Consider the following 17710-nt stretch of genomic DNA (forward strand, 5'->3'; position numbering starts at 1 on the left):
CCTTTTCTTTTGCCAATTAAGATCCTTCAGGACTCTATCCTACTGCCACTGAAGTCAACAGCAACTGTCTTACTCGGTTGAGTGAGAGGAGGAGTAGGTCCTCAGTCAGCACACACTTCCTCCTCCTTCTCGATGGGGACTTTTCTTACCTATTTAGGCTAAATCCATGGGATTTATTGGCTAAATCTGGGGCCCAGGGGAGTCAGAAGAAGAGATTTCCAGTCATGTTAAGCCTCATCTCCAGCTTCCTCAGAAAAAAGACACTGTAGGTATTAAGGGAGTGTCACTAGAAAGGGAAAAAAGGATTTTATCTGGCGAGTAACCCATCTCACTTTCATTCCCCCACTTGCCCTTTATGCAGAGAATATCTATATTTAAGAGCAAGGTGATGAGCTGGTTTCTCACCTAGTTTAACATGAAGGCAGCCTTTAATGTTGGTAAAGGAAGATGGAAAACAAAAAACTAAGCATGGAGTGGCTGTGTGACTATAAAAAGCTAACATTTCTGCAGTGTCTGTTCTGCTGTACTATAGACAGGGCCGGCTCCAGGCACCAGCCGAGCAAGCTCATGCTTGGGGCGACAGATTCTAAGGGGCGGCTTCCCTCCAATCCTTTTTTTTTTTTTGCTTCGCCGCTCCGACCGCCCCGCAGGTTTTTTTTCTTTTTGGTTCGCCGCTCTGGCGGCCCTGTAGGGGGCGGCGGCGCGGAGGAGGGGAGCGCCCTGCTGGGAGCGGGCTGCACGCCCCGTCTGCCCCAGCCGGTGCCAGGTCTGCAGCAAGCCCGGCAGGGCAGCCCGCGTCCTTCCCTGCCTGCCGACCGGACCAGCGCAGAGCCCTTCCAGCAGGCGGCGCTGCGGGAGAGGCCGCGTGGCGAGCGCCCCGCTGAAGGAAGCCCTGGCCGCCCCCCTTCTCTCTCTCCCCCTGCTCCCTCCCCCTCTCCCCCGCTAGCCGGGGTGCGCACTCTGCTGTCCGGGGCACGTCTGCAGCGCAGGGAGTCCCCCTGCACCCTGGCTCCGGCCGCCCCGCGCGGTTTTTTTTTTTGCTTGGGGTGGTAAAAAAGCCAGAGCCGGCCCTGATTATAGATGTGCTGAAGTCACAGCTTGGTTGGATAACAAAGATCTAGTGGAACTTTGGTGACAACATAACCCTTTTTTTTCCTGGTAATAGTTACATTTTCAGTTTGACTCATGATAAAATTTGAACTTTTGGGGAAAGTAATTAATAACCAGACCAGAGACCAGACTAGCTTCATTTTTTCGTAAGCTGCACAAACTCTTAAGATGTAGCTGAAAATAAATTGGTGCCATGAGCATGATTAATAGAAAACAAATTTAAACAGTTAGGACTGAGTTACATCTGAGCTTTCTCCATGGTGAAAAAACCGTGCACACAGGCAATTTACTTCCAGTGATTATTTTATATGAAAGTCAAGGCACCAATTCAGTGCATAGTTCATGAAGAAAAATATCACTTTAATGCAGATGCAAAGCAGCATGTAGATTGGGTTGAGGTGGTTGCACTGTGGTGACCTATGTATACTCAATATAGACAATGTCTTTTGTTTATCTTGTGAGCAGTATAGGATTTGTGATGGCCTTACCCATTCATATCCTTGCTAAAGCTACATCAAATTCCATTTCACTGGGGAAGAAATTAATTATTAATGGTTAATTATTATTATTATTTTGTATTACTGTAGCACCTAGGAGCCCCAGGCCTGGACCAGGACCCCATTGTGCTAGGGGCTGCACAAACACAGAACAAAAAGAAGTCCCTTCCCCAAAGATTAGTCTTTTTCAAACTCTTTTTTTAAATTTAAAGCTGGAAGGAATAGACATTTTGTATTTGAGGACTGGTACCAGAACTTCTGTAGTATTAGGCTTGGAGCCAGGTTTAATAAATCATCCCTCTGTATATGTATAAAGAGGATAATAAAACAGCTTGTGGTAGCAAGCCAGGTTGAAATTTCATTGTATACAAATGGTTCAGTAAATATGCAGCTGGGATTAAGGGCAAATGGCATTTTTATGTAGTTGCTGGGGTGTGGTGTGGGTTAAGGAAGCTTCAAAAGAGAAATGTAAACATTCTCTGGAGACATTGGTCTTGAACTAAATCAAAGGCCTTACCTTTGTATAGGATTTAGAAGGTAATGCACAGCAAGAAAAACTATAAAGCTGCACTTATGGTAATATAAAAGGGATGATGGGATTGATTTTTTTTTTCAGTGAACAGACATGTAGTTTAACTCTTTGGTGTCACAGTATGGAATGTGGTGTTTCAAAAGCTGAAGCCTGATCAGTCCTCTAAAGAGCAGCGCTCTGGATATAGACTCCATATATTGGCAGCGATATATGGGGAAATGGTTGCACAGTTTTTAATTTTTTGTTATGAAAAATTCCTATCAGTTCTTTTTAAGGTGATGAAAACAAGAAATGCAAACAGTAATAAAAGGTTTATATGTTACAGATTTAATGACTAAAGACCTTTACAATGTATAAAACAGGAGATTGAGGTAGGAGTCATGTTGGCTGGATTAAATGATAAAGGAGAAATGAATCCCTGAGCCTTGCATTCTCTCCTGGCAGGTAGCTGTGTTTTTTGTCTTGTACAGCACTAATTACCCTGCCATTGTTATCAAATGATAAGTAATCCTTATAATTGTTGCACAAGAGAGGAACTCCTCCCTGAAAAGAGGTAGAGATTTTGGCTATAGGTTCCCCATATGAAACAATCTAGGCTGGCCTCAGTTTCTTATTTGTTTTAGGCCAGTTCTGTCAGCTTCTCATGCATCAAACGTTTCTCCAGTTTAATTTTTCATTGTCAAAGTGTACTTGATCCCCCAGTAGCTCAGGTGAGCAGATGGATGAAATACCATCACATTGCTCAAACGTGTTCCTCACATCCAGCGGAACCCTAGCTAAAGTTCTCTCTATACTAAAGATACAATCAAGGCTCTTTCCTGGTTGCAAAACATAGTTAAGGTCCAGTCTACACTACATATTGGAGTCGGATTTGTAAATGAATTGGGGGACAAGTGCCTGTAATCAGAATCCCAAATACGGTTGTATATGGAATATTAGACAGGACCTTAGGAAAAACAGCAGTACTGCTATTACAGCTTTTTCCAAGTCTATGTTGTCCAACCATATGACTCTACCATGGAGGAGGCCAGGGCAAGAAGGCTCTGGGACCAAAAAGTATCTTTGAATGTGACACTCTTGTTTCTCCTGATTCCTGACTGTCAGTGTGTTAGGAAGAATGGTCCTGGGAGCCTGGTATGAGTTAATCTTTTGCACCGTTTTATGGCTAGTTGTGATGTGTGTTCTGCTACCTCAGAAGAGGCTGTTTGCACTCTCAGCCTCAGACAAGAGTAAGGTTTACATGAGTGTTATACAGGGAAATGTGGACCCCACTTGAAGGGGCAACTGAAATTACTGTTGGTCAGAATAGTCCACATTTCCTCAGTCATTGCCTCAGGGAGTGGGGAGATGAACATTGGGTCAATATTAGGAAGGGAAAGGAGAATCTTCACTAGGTTAGTTGGGTTCCTTTCACTGCAGAGATATGCTACAATAACTATTATGGCCAGTGCTAAATTCTTCTAGAGGGGAAAGGAGAGTAACAATTTAGGATGTCAGAGGAGGCTATAAGGGAGAAAGATGGTACTGTAGAGGATTACAGACTGGGTGATCAAACAGAAGAGGTTCAGCAGATTCTTTTTCCATGTTGTTGCTTTTCCTCTCATACCAAATTCCAAACTTGTCTTCCTCTGTTCTGAGGAACAACATATATGGGATGGTGTGTAATGCACTTTAAGAAGGGATCAAAGCTAGAAGCTGAATTCATAGTTATCAATAGGACAAGTGGAAAGACTGGAGTACGGTTCATCCTTTATGATTTCATAGAACATATGTAACAGAAAAGGCATCTGCTGTAGAATAATTTGTTTGCGAAGAGCAATTCTACTGTCTGGAGCAAAATAGTCCATGTTTCAATTTCTAGTCCTGCTGCATGTGGTAGTTCGATTTCTCGTTGTGCTCTCTGCTGCCTGCCTATCTACTGATCTATTCCTAGAGCATCATTCACCGTGGTATCTAAGTGCCATCCTGTCTAGGGCCGATCACTGGAGTCAAAAACTCTGTGAAAATTTAAAATGCGCTGAGAAATAATGTAAGGTCCCCCCTCAGCATTCAAATAATTAATGACTGGTCAGACAAGTCTTCCAGAGGCAAACTCCAACGGAGCACCTTGTCATCTTCAATGATGCAAAATAAGAAAAGAAAATAAACTCCAAGAAGGTGTATAGTCTTCCCACCCTACCACATTGTAAATTGCTTTTCCAGATCAAAAGCCTGCTTTAAAGGGAAGCTAATAGAAAAGTGTTCTGAGACATAAAACCCTTCTGAAAATCAATGATCTGTGTTAATTCTAATCCACCTATCTATCCACATGGTACAAATGAGAAATTAAGCACAGTATGCCAGTCCTCACCTTCATATGTGTGCCATGAATGTACAACCATTGACCATTGGAGTGATGAAATATCACTATGCAAGATTAGGATATTGAATTTTATTGCGTCTATTATTTTCATTAATTGATATCTGTCTCTGTAGCAGGGACCTTTGTAAAGTTTCAGAAAAAAGAAAGGCTAACAGCTGCAACAGTTTATCTTCTCTGATATCTCTTACTATTTCTCCTACCTCCAGAAATGTAGACCAGAGAGAATACACAGTGCATGGAATTGGATAAGATGGGGGCAGTGCTTTATGTCTTATGTGAGCACATGGTGTGATTCAGAGCGCCTCAGCAACCTGTTGAGCAAACATGAAGTGCAAATGTGGCATGGGTTTCCACTCACATTTTTGATGTTGCGTTTAGTTCTTTCTGGTGCAAAAATATAGACTAAAATATAGCAGGACCAGATTCTGACCTTTTAAGGCCCTTCACCATGCTCTAACAATGTAAAGTTAGGGTTACCATCCGTCCGGGTTTCCCCGGACATGTCCGGCTTTTTTAGCTTTAAATGGCTGTCCGGGGGGGATTTCTAATAAGGTAGAAATGTCCGGGATTTCCCCCTTCCCCTCATGCAGATTGCAGTGTGGCTGATTGGACGGCTGTGCCTGATTGAAAGCCGCTCGCAGCCACTGGGGCCTCTAGCAGCCAGAGTCCCTCCCCCTTCCCCGCTCCCTCCTCCCCCGCAGAGCAGCGCCTTATTTGTTTGGCTGCATGTGGAGCCCGCAGCTCTCCCTCGGCCTGGTGGGGGGGCAGGCAAGGGACAGGGAACGGGGGGTTAGATTGGTCGGGGGTTCTGGGTGGGCTGTCAGGAGAAGGGGGTGTAGAGAGCGGTTGGGGCAGGCAAGGGACAGGGAACGGGGGGGTTAGATTGGTCGGGGGTTTGGGGGGGGCTGTCAGGAGAAGGGGGTGTAGAGAGCGGTTGGGGCAGTCAGGGGACAGGGAGCAGGGAGACTTAGATAGGGGGTGGGGTCCTGGGGGCAGTTAGGGTGGGGGGGACAGGGAGGGGGTAGGGGGATTCTGAGGGGAGCGGGAAGTGGGAGGGGGCGGGGCTAGGGCGGCACCCCATGTCCTCTTTTTTGATTGTTGAAATATGGTAACCCTATGTAAAGTGGTGTTTACGTTCTCTTTAAGGCACTGTCAGAACAGTGTAACAGAGACTTAAGATAAATGAGCGTAAGGCCCCCTGTGTTTCCAAGAAATTTGCACCAATGTCCACCCCTAACCTAGGGAACTAGACAGGCTGGGCTTTAAACTGAAGCAAAATAACACTATCAGTTTCAAAATCAGTTTCAGCTAGGGCCCTTCCCTGATGCCTTCCCCTCATTTCAGTTAAAGTTCAACTACTTGATTTGTAAATGCAGCAGTGTGATACAATCAAGTGCAGAAATGCTGCTGTGCCATTAGCTCAGTCAGGCAAACAAGCTGTGCCAACTCCATCATAAACTACCTTGCGGTAATATTAACTCCTGCAGTTAGAGTAAAGTGCCCCTCCCCCAAAGCGACACCAGCACTGCTCTTTTCTCTGGATGCAAGCTAGCACAGAGATATGAGGGGCTGGACTTTAATGTTCCCTGCTAAACAAAAATCTTTCCTTTTGTGGGTGGGGAGAGGCCTCTGCAATTCCGTGATGTCTCTAATTCTTATACCACCCTGTGGATTTCCACCTCCTACAAGTCTCTGCTCTGCACCCTCAAAGTCCCACAGCAACAGCTTGTGTCCTTGCAGATGAGCAGGACTTTGGGCTCGCTATGGAGATCATCAAAGTTCTTCCTCTAGGAGTCAGTAAATTTTACTCCATAAGGTTTCATTGCCATAACTTAGGCAATTTGTACTGGCAGTTTTCCTTTGTATCCTCTTAGTATAAAGTGCTTAGTTTTCATCTGTGGGAAAGAGATAAATCTAATCAAGTTAAAACGAAATCAGCACAAACGAATATATGATGCACAGGTACTTCAATGGGAAATAACTAAAAGCAACTGGATTTTTAGTATCACATTTTCATCTTTAAAATCCCATGTCGGGTATTCTGGATTGGGAGAAACCAGTATTTCAGAGCAAAACTAATAATTTATTATTTGTATTGTGATAGCACTTAGGAATACCAGTCATAGACCAGGACTGCACTGTGCTAGTTGCTGTCCAAAACAGAACAAAAAAATGGTCCCTCCCCAAAGATCTTACAATCTAAGCATAAGGCAAGAGATAGCAGGTGGATATAGGTAGACAGAACAAGGGAATACAAGGACACAATAAGACAATATTCATCAGCACACCAGCTGCCTAACTGTTCTCAAGTTTTATGTAAACTTCATGGCAAAGAAGAGTGCTAAGAAAGGATCTGAAGAAGGAGAATGAGGCAGCTTCACAGATATTTATGAGGAGTTTGTCCCAAGTGTTTTTTAAATGAGATGACCCTGGCTTTAATCTTTGCCAGACATTTCCATAGGTCCCAAGTGTCCTACATTTAGTAGCAATTTCAGAATAACAGTTTGCACAGCATTTTAAGGTAACTTCTGATCTCCATCTCTCTGCTTCAGATTTTCATCACGGTGAATTGCCTGAGCACGGATTTCTCCTCACAAAAAGGAGTGAAGGGGCTTCCTTTGATGATTCAAATAGACACATACAGCTACAATAATCGCAGCAATAAACCCATCCACCGGGCCTACTGCCAGATCAAGGTCTTCTGTGACAAAGTGAGTGAAGATAACATTGTGAAAGATGGAGGGAGCCCATATCCAAGGTCTCCTTTTTCTCTCTGAGGTGCTTGCTATCACCAATATTTGGAGTGGCTTCTCCCCTCTCCTCATATGGGTTGGGGCCTGGGTTCTTTTATTTTTTCTTGGTGCATGGAGCCTCCACACAAAGTAACTCCTCACTGTGCCCTATATACAGGGGTGCAGTCCCTTGAAAAATCAATGATAACCCTACAATCTGGAAAGGAGTGTAAATCCCAGGACACAGGGGACAATAAGGTAAATAATACCAGCGCAGAAACACCCCTTCAAAAATAACAGTGTAACAAAGGGAGGGGGACTTTACTGGGAACAGGAACATAGGATCTGGGGAAGGAAGGGATTAAGGTTAACTAATAAACATAAATAAGCCAATTTTCCGCCTCCTTATACTCACAAACTCCTCCAACCACACCTCTCTCCCTGGCACCTTAGCAAGTTTAGCCAAGGCTGCATGTGCCAAGATGGAGACTTTTACCTCATCCCTTGTTGGGCAAGGTCCTCTCCTGATTCCAGCCAGGCTCACTGGTTTCCTGGTCTGAAATTCTCCTAGGGTCTTGGTTGGCTGGCAGTAGCTGTCACTCTGTCTGGATGTTTTTCACCGTAGTGCTGCTGCTGCTTGATCCAGGCAGCTAAAGTCTCAGAGCATGCAAATGCCCTTCGAGGGAAGGGAGAATTCAGCAGGAACTCCCTGAGCTGCATTCACTCTCCCAGCTCCAAAACTCAACAAAAACCCCTAAACCACCTTCCTTCATCAGTTTGTCCCTTACCCAGTTCACTTGCTGGAAGCTGTTCAAGCCTGGCTTGTCACTGGTCCAGTGGACTGCTTGTCCAGATTACCCCATGAAGAAGCTTCCCTAACTGGCCATAGCAGATATTTTTAGTTTCTTTTGCCTCCACCCCTAATTCCAGGCATGCTGGAAATAAGGTCAGGGGATTCTGGTAGCCATCTTAGTTGTAGTTCTATTGGTAGTGCCCCTTAGGGTATGTGTCAACGGCAATTAAAAACCCAGAGCTGCCTGTGCCAGCTGACTCGGGCTTGCAGGACTTGGCTAAGGGGTTGTAGACGTTTGGTCTTGGGCTGGAGCCCTGCAAGGTGGGAAGGTTCCAGAGGTCAGGCTTCAGCCTGAGCCTGAATGTCTACATCGCAATTAAATATCTCCGCAGCCCGAGTAGGGTTGCCAGACATCTGGTTTTCGACTGGAACACCCAGTTGAAAAGGGACGCTGGTGGCTCCAGTCAGCACCGCTGACCAGGGTGTTAGAAGTCCAGTTGGTGGCGCAGCGGGGCTAAGGCAGGGGCAATCAGGGAAGCTCCGCATGCTGCCTCCGCCCCCAGTGCAGGCTCCGCAGCTCCCATTGGCCAGGAACCACGGCCAATGGGAACTGCGATGGCGGTGTCTGCAGGCACAGGCAGCACACACTGCGCAGAGCTGCCTGGCCGCATCTCTGCCTAGGGGTCAGATATGCCGGCCGCTTCCGGGAGTAGCGTGGAGCCAGGGCAGGCAGGGAGCCTGCCTTAGCCCCGCTGCACCCCCGACCGGGAGCCACCTGAGGTAAGCACTGCCCGGCCGAAGCCCGCACCTTGAAATCCCTGCCCTAGGTTAGAACCCCCTCCCGCAACCAAACTCCCTTCCAGAGCCTGCAGCCCGCATCCCCTCCCGCACTCCAAACCCCTTGGCCCCAGCATGGAGCCCCCTCCTGCATCCCAAACCCCTCATTCCCCACTCCACCCCAGAGCCTGCACCCCCAGCCAGAGCCCTCACCCCCTCCTACACCCCAACTTCTTGCCCCAGACCAGAGCCCATACCCATAACCCCTCATTTCTGGCCCCACCCCCGAGCCCACACCCCCAGCTGGAGCCCTCATCCCCTCCCGTACCCCAACTCCCTGCCCCAGCCCGGAGCCCCCTCCCGTCCTTGAACCCCTCATTTCTGGCCCCACCCCAGAGCCAGTACCCTCAGATGGAGCCCTCACCCCCTCCTACACCCCAACCCCCGTCTCATCCCAGTGAAAGTGAATGAGGACGGAGGGATGGGGGCTGGAGTGAGTAGGGGGCAGGGCCTCAGAGAAGGGGCAAAACCTCGGGGAAGGGGTGGGGTGGGCAGGGGTGTTCAGTTTTGTGCAGTTAGAAAGTTGGCAACCCTAAGCCGAGCCTTGCAGCATGAGCCACTTGCTGGTATAAACCAGAGTAAATGGTGGATTCTCTGTAACTTGAAGTCTTTAAATCATGATTTGAGGACTTCAGTAACTCAACCAGTGGTTTTAGGTCTATCACAGGAGTGGGTGGGTGAGGTTCTGAGGCCTGGGATGTGCAGGAGCTCAGATTGGATGATGACAATGGGCCCTTCTGGCCTTAAAGTCTATGAGTCCATCCAGAAAGGAACAACTTCAACAGGAGAGACTGAGGGATACCCATATCAGAATTCTCTATAGCTCAGTGGTTAGTGCACTCTCCTGAATGGTGGGAGACCTTTGTTCAAATCCTTTCTCCACCTCTGGCAGAGAGGGGGAATTAAACCTGATCTTTCACATCCCAGGTGAGTGCTCTAACCACTGAGCTAAAAGTTATCAGATGGACACCTTCTCCAGCCAGATTTTGAATGGGCCCTGATCCAGTGGGTGTACTCAGAGGCAGGGGTGTGTGCAGGAATTTAAATTTTACCCCTTTAGGAGGGGCACGTTCTGTGCCCCCACCAAGGCCCAGGGTTGGAGGAGCTGTCAGCTCCCAATGCGGCCCCAGGGTTGGGAGGAGCTCGCTTCACCCCATCCCCTACCAGGGCCAGAAGGAGCTCACTCTCCTCCCTCCACCACAACCCCAGGGCCTGGAAGAGCTTGCTCCTTCCCCACACTGTGGCCCTTTGGCTGGAGGAGTTCTGTGTCCCTGACAATTACCTGCTTGCCCCCACTTCTGCACGCCCCTGCTCAGGGCCGGCCCACAACATTTTGGCACCTGAGGCGGGGAGCTCAAATGATACCCCCATACCTCCTCGCTTGGGCCAAAACTTTGAAAGGTCTCAATTCTGCCTTCTTCCTGTTCTGCTCCTCTCATGGTACTGCTCTGCTAACTACCCCAATAAAGGAGAACTAACAACTTAAAATGCCTTGTTCAAAAATTTTAAGTAATACTTAACTTTCAAACGCCTGAACAGCAAATGTAACTTCTCTTGTCTGCATAGTAAACACTGGCATTTTTATCTGTTTGAATAATCAAAGTGGTGCTTTCCATGCCTTCTTGGTTGCAAAGATTTTAACTGCTTCCTGAAGGTCCACAGTCTGGGTCAGCTCATGCTCTATTGAGATGGTTGCAAGGCCGACCAGCCTCTCCTGTGTCATTGTGGAGCGTAGATGTGTTTTTATTAACTTCAGCTTGGAGAAGCTGCGTTCTCCACCGGCAACTGTTACAGGAAGTGTTAGAAATATGTGCAGAGCAACAAAAGCATTTGGAAAGAGGGTGGTCATCTTATTTGTGCACATGTATTCCAGAACAGCCTTTGGAGTTGATCCTGATGAAATGTATCTTGAAAGGGCTTTCAGTTCATCACCTAAATCACTCGCATCAATATCGCACATGTTATCATGTGTCAACACTGTCTCTAGTGCCCTGCATTACTGGTGTAGGTCTTAGATTCATAGATTCATAGATTCTAGGACTGGAAGGGACCTTGAGAGGTCATCGAGTCCAGTCCCCTGCCCGCATGGCAGGACCAAATACTGTCTAGACCATCCCTGATAGACATTTATCTAACCTACTCTTAAATATCTCCAGAGACGGAGATTCCACAACCTCCCTAGGCAATTTGTTCCAGTGTTTAACCACCCTGACAGTTAGGAACTTTTTCCTAATGTCCAACCTAGACCTCCCTTGCTGCAGTTTAAACCCATTGTTTCTGGTTCTATCCTTAGAGGCTAAGTTGAACAAGTTCTCTCCCTCCTCCTTATGACACCCTTTTAGATACCTGAAAACTGCTATCATGTCCCCTCTCTTTCTTCTCTTTTCCAAACTAAACAAACCCAATTCTTTCAGCCTTCCTTCATAGGTCATGTTCTCAAGACCTTTAATCATTCTTGTTGCTCTTCTTTGGACCCTTTCCAATTTCTCCACATCTTTTTTAAAATGCGGCGCCCAGAACTGGACACAATACTCCAGCTGAGGCCTAACCAGAGCAGAGTAGAGCGGAAGAATGACTTCTCGTGTCTTGCTCACAACACACCTGTTAATACATCCCAGAATCATGTTTGCTTTTTTTGCAACAGCATCACACTGTTGACTCATATTTAGCTTGTGGTCCACTATAACCCCTAGATCCCTTTCTGCCGTACTCCTTCTTAGACAGTCTTTTCCCATTCTGTATGTGTGAAATTGATTTTTCCTTCCTAAGTGGAGCACTTTGCATTTGTCTTCTTCAGGTATTGTGAGGAGTTTTGGAATATCATACAACATCCCAAATATACAGCTGTGTTCCTTGAGCTGCATGAAATGTACTTCAACTGACTGTATTGCACAATCTAGCCCCTGGTTAAAGAATTCAACTTTGAATTGTTGTTTGGGGTCTCTTATGGGATTATCCCATGCCTCGTAATCAAAATGTCTTCTTCTTCGGTGACTCTTGTATTCTTGAATGGGTGGGAAAATAGCTTCAGTGTGAAGTTCCTCTGCCAACTTCTGTGCACTCTTTAGAATGTTTTGAAATCCCTCATCTGACTGGTAAGACTGTAGGTATGACTTCGTTTTGTCCAGTTGTTCCATTGCTCCAGATATATCAAGATCAACACCTTAGAGTCTCTTGCTTACAACATTTATTTCAAACACTATGTCATGCTACAACACTAAGCTACACAGAATTTGAAGTTATGTATGTTTCTGGTGATTCCATTTCCCTCTGCCACTGTTCTCCCACAAACAGTTCCTGTCATAGCATTATTCTTCATAATGGCAAGTATGGCATCATCTATCTTCCCAATTTGGCTTTATCGCCTCCACTCGACTTTCCCATCGTGTGGCACTCAGTGGTTTCAGTGTCAGATAGGATGTTCCCAGATGTTGCTTCAAAATTTGCCATCGATGAGTTGAAGCAGAGAAAAATACATAGAGGGTTTGAATTACATTAAAAAATTCAGCGATCCTCACTAGAAGCTGATGCTGCATCACTGACCACCAAGTTCAATGAATGAGAACTGCATGGGACAAAAAAAGCTCGAGGGTTTAACTCTCAGATCCATGTCTGCACTCCTCTGTTCTTTCCTCTCATGTTGGCACCATTATCGTAGCCCTGACCTCTCATGTCAGTTTTCGCAATTCCCATATCTTCCAGCTTTTTAAGAAGCACATTTGTCATACCAGCTCTTGTAGTATCATCAGTGTCAATAAATTCTAGAAAATGCTCTCTGACAGTCACCATTGCAGGGGCATTTTCACTAGATTCTGTTGTTGTTACAAAACGCACCATTAAAGTCATTTGTTCCGTATGGCTGATGTCAGGTGTGCAGTCCAGAATAACAGAGTAATATCTTGCTGACTTCAGATCTGCCACAATCTTCTTTTTGACTTTTGTTGCCAGTAACTGTATGATCTCATTTTGAATTTTTTTTCCAGGGTAGCGATGTGTGTACATTTCTTGGGTGGTGACTCTTCTTAGATGCTCCTGGAGTACAGCATAAAACTCAGCCATCAGCTCCACAATTTTAAGGAAGTTTCCATTGTTTGGCACATACAGCTGATCTGAAGTACCACACAGTGCTAGGTTTTGGGTAGCAAGCATTCTCACAATAGCAATGAGCCTTTTCAGAACATTTTGCCAGTAAAGAGACTCTGATGCAATCTTCTCTTGATGCTGATCATCTATGGTGGCCTTTAACGGTAGTCTCATCTCAAGCTCTTTCCACCCAATGAATGCTCTCTGGTGATTTGCTGCCTTCTCATGGCGTGCCAGATTTCTAGCCAGATTTTTCCAGCCCTTTGTTCCTGTAGAACCCACTGTGGCTGGAACATTAGACTGGAAGAGTTTGCAACAAAAACAGTATGCAGCGTTCTGGGTTTTTGAGTACATAAGCCATGGCCTCTCCAGTTTGTCACCATTGGGGATTTCAAGCCAGTAATGTGTTGGATGGAAACTATTTTCATTGTGTTTGGGGAACATGAAGTTTTTCACTTGCTGTGGCCCATGCAGTACAAGGAAGTCCCTCAGGCTACTGCTGAAGTGGGTCCACAGTCCTGGATCATCTAGACTTAAGGAACTAAACTCAGCAGCAGCTGTTTCTTGCGCCTCCACCACACTCTTCTCTGATCTACACTTTTCTTCAGGAATGTGCATGGTTACATCTATTTGAGATGGAGATATGGATGCTGCAGTAGCTGCCAGGTCACCTGCACTCTGACTAACTAGAAGATCAGGCATCTCCTCACCACTCACATCCTCACTGGGGCCAAAAGGCTCACCGTGAACATTTGTGTCCATGTATCTCAGGAAAGCTCCTTCCTGCTTAGATAGACAAGCTTCCTTTGTTTTCTTTCTTTTTCTGAATGCTGCCCCAGAGGGGCGTTTTCTTCTTTCACTCATGACTGCTGTTCTGTGCCAGCTATAGTGGCTCTCAACACTCAATTGAAGGGGACAAATAAGCAGGCTGGTAGCAGGGCCTGAATGAGGGAGGATATCAGTGTCTTAAGGGTCTAACTGGCTCCTACTACTTCAGTTGACTGCCTGTTCTCCTCAAGTGGGTTCAGGGAAGCGGCAGGAAACAGGAAGCTCCCTGAGAAGCTGGTGTTAATCAGTCCAGGCTCCTGGGGGTGCTAGAGAGGTACATAAGAGGCTCCTCCTCCTCTCTCTCCCTGCAGCTCCTGCTGCTTTCTGTTATTCCCTCTCACCTTTTCTCCTGCCTGCCTGTTATGTCTCTTGTGCCCTCCTTCCTCCAGCACAGCACTCGACCATCTCTGTGCATCTAGAGCAGAGAGAATACATATGCACCAGCAGCAGACACAATTTTCTACACTCTGGGTCCTAGTGGCGCCATCCCCCACCCCCACCCCACACACACACACAGTCTGGCACCTGAGGCGGCCACCTCAGTTCGCCTCATGGTAAGGCCAGCCCTGCCCCTGTTCAGAGGCTGCCTACTGGATCAGACCCTGCACGCAACTTAGGCAGGTGAACACCTATCTTCCCCTCGTTCATGAATTGCTCTGAGGCTGAGGCAGGAGACTGGCATCTGAACCCTTAGAGGGAGGCAGCAGTGCACATGCAAAGAGACAGAAACTTAGGCTCAGAGGGAACTTTTACCCTGAAAACTTAGGTGCCAAGTGAATTTAGGTGCTTACAGGGTTCAGCTGGAGTTTTGTGGATTATAGTGGAGCCTCAAACTGGAATTTAGGCATCTGAACAAACCTGAGATGTGAGCACCTAAGTCTGGCAGTTGAGTGCCTAAATACCTTTGTGAATCCTGTCCTAAGTGACTTAGGCACCCACGCACCATTGAAAGTCAATGGGTCTCAGGCAACTAAATCATTTAGGTGCTTTTGAAAATGTTACTCAGAATTCTGATTCCCATTTTACAGATGGGGGCAGAAAGGTTAGAGGCATTCCTCAGATCACTATACCACTCCCTCTCCTTTTTTCCACTACCTCCCTCTCACATTTCCCCCTCCTTCTAGCACCCTCTTGGCAACAAAATCTTTGAAGGCTAATCTGGCAATTTTATGAGTGGAGAAAAAATGTTGAAAGTAATGAATGTAAATGTATGCGCTGAAGTCATCTTAAGGCCTAAGTGCTATATTTTTAATTGTAACTTTGAATGTCAAATATTTACAGAGATTTGAAGCTACAGCTGGCTGTTAAAAGCTCAGTAAATATCAAAGGAATGAGTGTTTTTCATCTACCCATTTTTAAAAAGCAATTAGAAAAATCTGAACTATTAAAAGACTTAAAAAAGAAAGAAAGACATCTAGAGCACAACCTCATCAAGGGTGACCTGCAGATTTGAATTATAAATGTTCATTACTTTGACTATCTATCCACCTAATTGATACTTCACATTTCCAGGCTAGGAAGCAGGAAATGAATGCTGAGACATTTAATCAAAACCGTCTTAAAGTAGGAGAAAACATCACAAGGGTAGTTAAAGTGTTACACACACCAAAACTGTGCTAAAGGTGTGGGCTGGAGAGCTCAGGGGGATTGGGAATAGGATATAAACCCCTTTAACTGTAGGTTGTCCTGAAGACTGATAATGACTGAGATTCATCCCTCTCTGAAGGATGTTTAGTGGCCTATGTGAAATGATGTGGTGGAGTCTCAGTCAAGTTCTTAATGTGCAAGAGTTCACGTCCCTAACCTCAACATCACCATTAGTGCTCACTGGCATTTTGTGTAGAGACCGGAGCCTGATTCTCTGCCCCGTTACGCAGGTGTAAATCAAGATTAACTCCACTACAGTCGGTTTGAGTTCCACTGATGTAAAATGCTTGTAAGTGAGAGGAGAATCAGGTCCCAAGTATTGGTTGGGCAAGGAGATCAACTACCCTCTGTGCTCTCTCCTACAGATATATGTGTAGTGCTCATATCCACCTAGTTACCTTCTTCAGCATCAGTCTCCTTACGAGATTTGATGGACAGGCCTGGGTTCTTTTGGTTCCCACCTCTACTCAGCAAGGTGTAACTTCTTTATTTTCTTCCCCTATGAATTTAGTCAGTGGTGCCTACACACTTGCTCCTTTCTGGCAGGTCAGCAGGTCAGCTTGGGAGAAAAATTCTAAGCACTGGGAAATCCCCACTTACTTGCCAGATAGTTGGAGACGCCCAAGAAATAACAAACACACAATACATATATTTAACAGAGTAATACAGGAAGTAAATATAACATAATGGGGTAAAACACTACTCTTAGGATCACTGCTGCCCACACTGATAATACCCAGGAATTTCCCCAGTCCCATGACCTGATAGAGCAAAAGTAAAATTTAGCATCCCATTGGTACATGTACTTTGTAGGGGCCCTTGATGACCTGTGAACAATGATATCTTCTATAGTCCCAAAGCAACTTGGCTGACTGGGTTCAGTACAGCCCACAAAATTCACACATGGGATAAGGTGGTAAGTCCCTCCACAGGTTTAATAGGCAGCAGGAAATAAAATCTCCCAACCCTTATCCCTCAGCTGGAGGACACAGTTCAGGGGATAGGGGGTCCCCCAAACAATTTCCCGGACTAGCTAACTAAAAGATGGTGCACTCACAACTCCATGAATGGACTCTGGACTCCTCAGCAACTGCAGAGGGGCTAATGATCACTGCTGTCAGGAATCCCCGTCCTGCAGGAATGAGACTGATTCTGTTCCCGAGATTTCCCCTCACCACTAAGGGATGCAAGGCGCAAGGTGCAAATTGTAATAACTCAAATTCTAATCTCCTGCCCTAGCACTGAGATACCCTCCCAGCAGCCTGGCACTAGCAGCAAGAGCAGTACTTGCCACGTGGTAGCTGCATGTATTTAGGAGCTGGAGGGCTAACCCAGTCTGGTAGGGTAGGGAGTTTTCCCAGCAGAATTCCATACACTGGGGAGTTACCTTGACGAGGGAAAGGACAAGGCTTACGGCTATTGCTTCCAGGTACCCAGAAGCCAGTTCTCAGGGGAACCCTGCATGCAGGCCTGGGACTCAGGAGCTAACCCCGCAGCCAGTCCTTCCCTTTCAGTGGCTGGCTCCAGACTCCTCCAAAAATGGCTTCTCCCTGCTCACAACACTCCTAGGGGCAAGTATCTCACTTCCTGTTGGTCAGGCTAGCTCAGGGGTTCTCAAACTGGGGGTCGGGACCCCTCAGGGAGTTGTGTGATTATTACATGGGGGATCGCGAGCTGTCAGCCTCCACCCCAAATCCTGCTTTGCCTTTAGCATTTATAATGGTGTTAAATATATTTAAAAGTGTTTTGAATTTATAAGGGGTGTCACAGTCAGAGGCTTGCTATGTGAAAGGGGTCACCAGTGCAAAAGTTTGAGAGCCACTGGGCTAGCTCTTCTTCGAGGGCTTATACTTGTCAATTGTTCGACTCTACCCCCCCTCCCGCTTTCTCTCAGACACTGCTCCTCCTTTGAACAGGTGCGCAGGTGGCCATCCAGGCACCCTTCTACCACCGCTCCCCTCCTCCCCTCGAGCCAACAGGGGCCTCTATTGTTCAAAATAGTCTCTTTCCCTCTTGGTTGCTCAGCAGACTCTGAGTCTGCCCTTGGCCCCCGTTCTGAGCAGGGGCAGCGCCTCCCCTGAGTGACAAGCACACAGACCCAGGAACCAAGTAAGCTCCTTGGGGGTTACATATGGTCATTCTGTGCTTCTTGCAACTGGGCAGCCAGACCTTCCTGAGGATTTAAACTGACTGTTTCAGAGTGAACGCAGACCAAAGTACTCAGTGGGGATTGCAGCAGCAGCAGATGCCCTTTGCATCCTGCTGAGGCAATCAGAGAAATTCAGGGAG

At 46.5% G+C, this 17710-nt stretch overlaps 1 protein-coding gene across 6 annotated transcripts in view; it reads left to right on the top strand.

Moving 5' to 3' along the window:
- The window catches only part of GRHL2 (grainyhead like transcription factor 2), a 122937-nt gene that overhangs the window by 63803 nt on the left and 41424 nt on the right, over window positions 1-17710 (top strand). For 5 of the 6 annotated variants that reach the window (XM_024109428.3, XM_024109430.3, XM_065585967.1 and 2 more), the window contains exon 9: window positions 7054-7212. The exons of the other annotated variant lie outside the window; for it this stretch is intronic. In XM_024109428.3, coding sequence (XP_023965196.1) covers window positions 7054-7212 — 159 coding nt within the window. The remainder of the gene's footprint in view (window positions 1-7053; window positions 7213-17710) is intronic. 6 annotated transcript variants of the gene reach the window in all.

The sequence above is a fragment of the Chrysemys picta genome, chromosome 2 (assembly GCF_011386835.1).
Source record: "Chrysemys picta bellii isolate R12L10 chromosome 2, ASM1138683v2, whole genome shotgun sequence".
In the NCBI taxonomy this organism is placed as follows: Eukaryota; Metazoa; Chordata; order Testudines; family Emydidae; genus Chrysemys; species Chrysemys picta.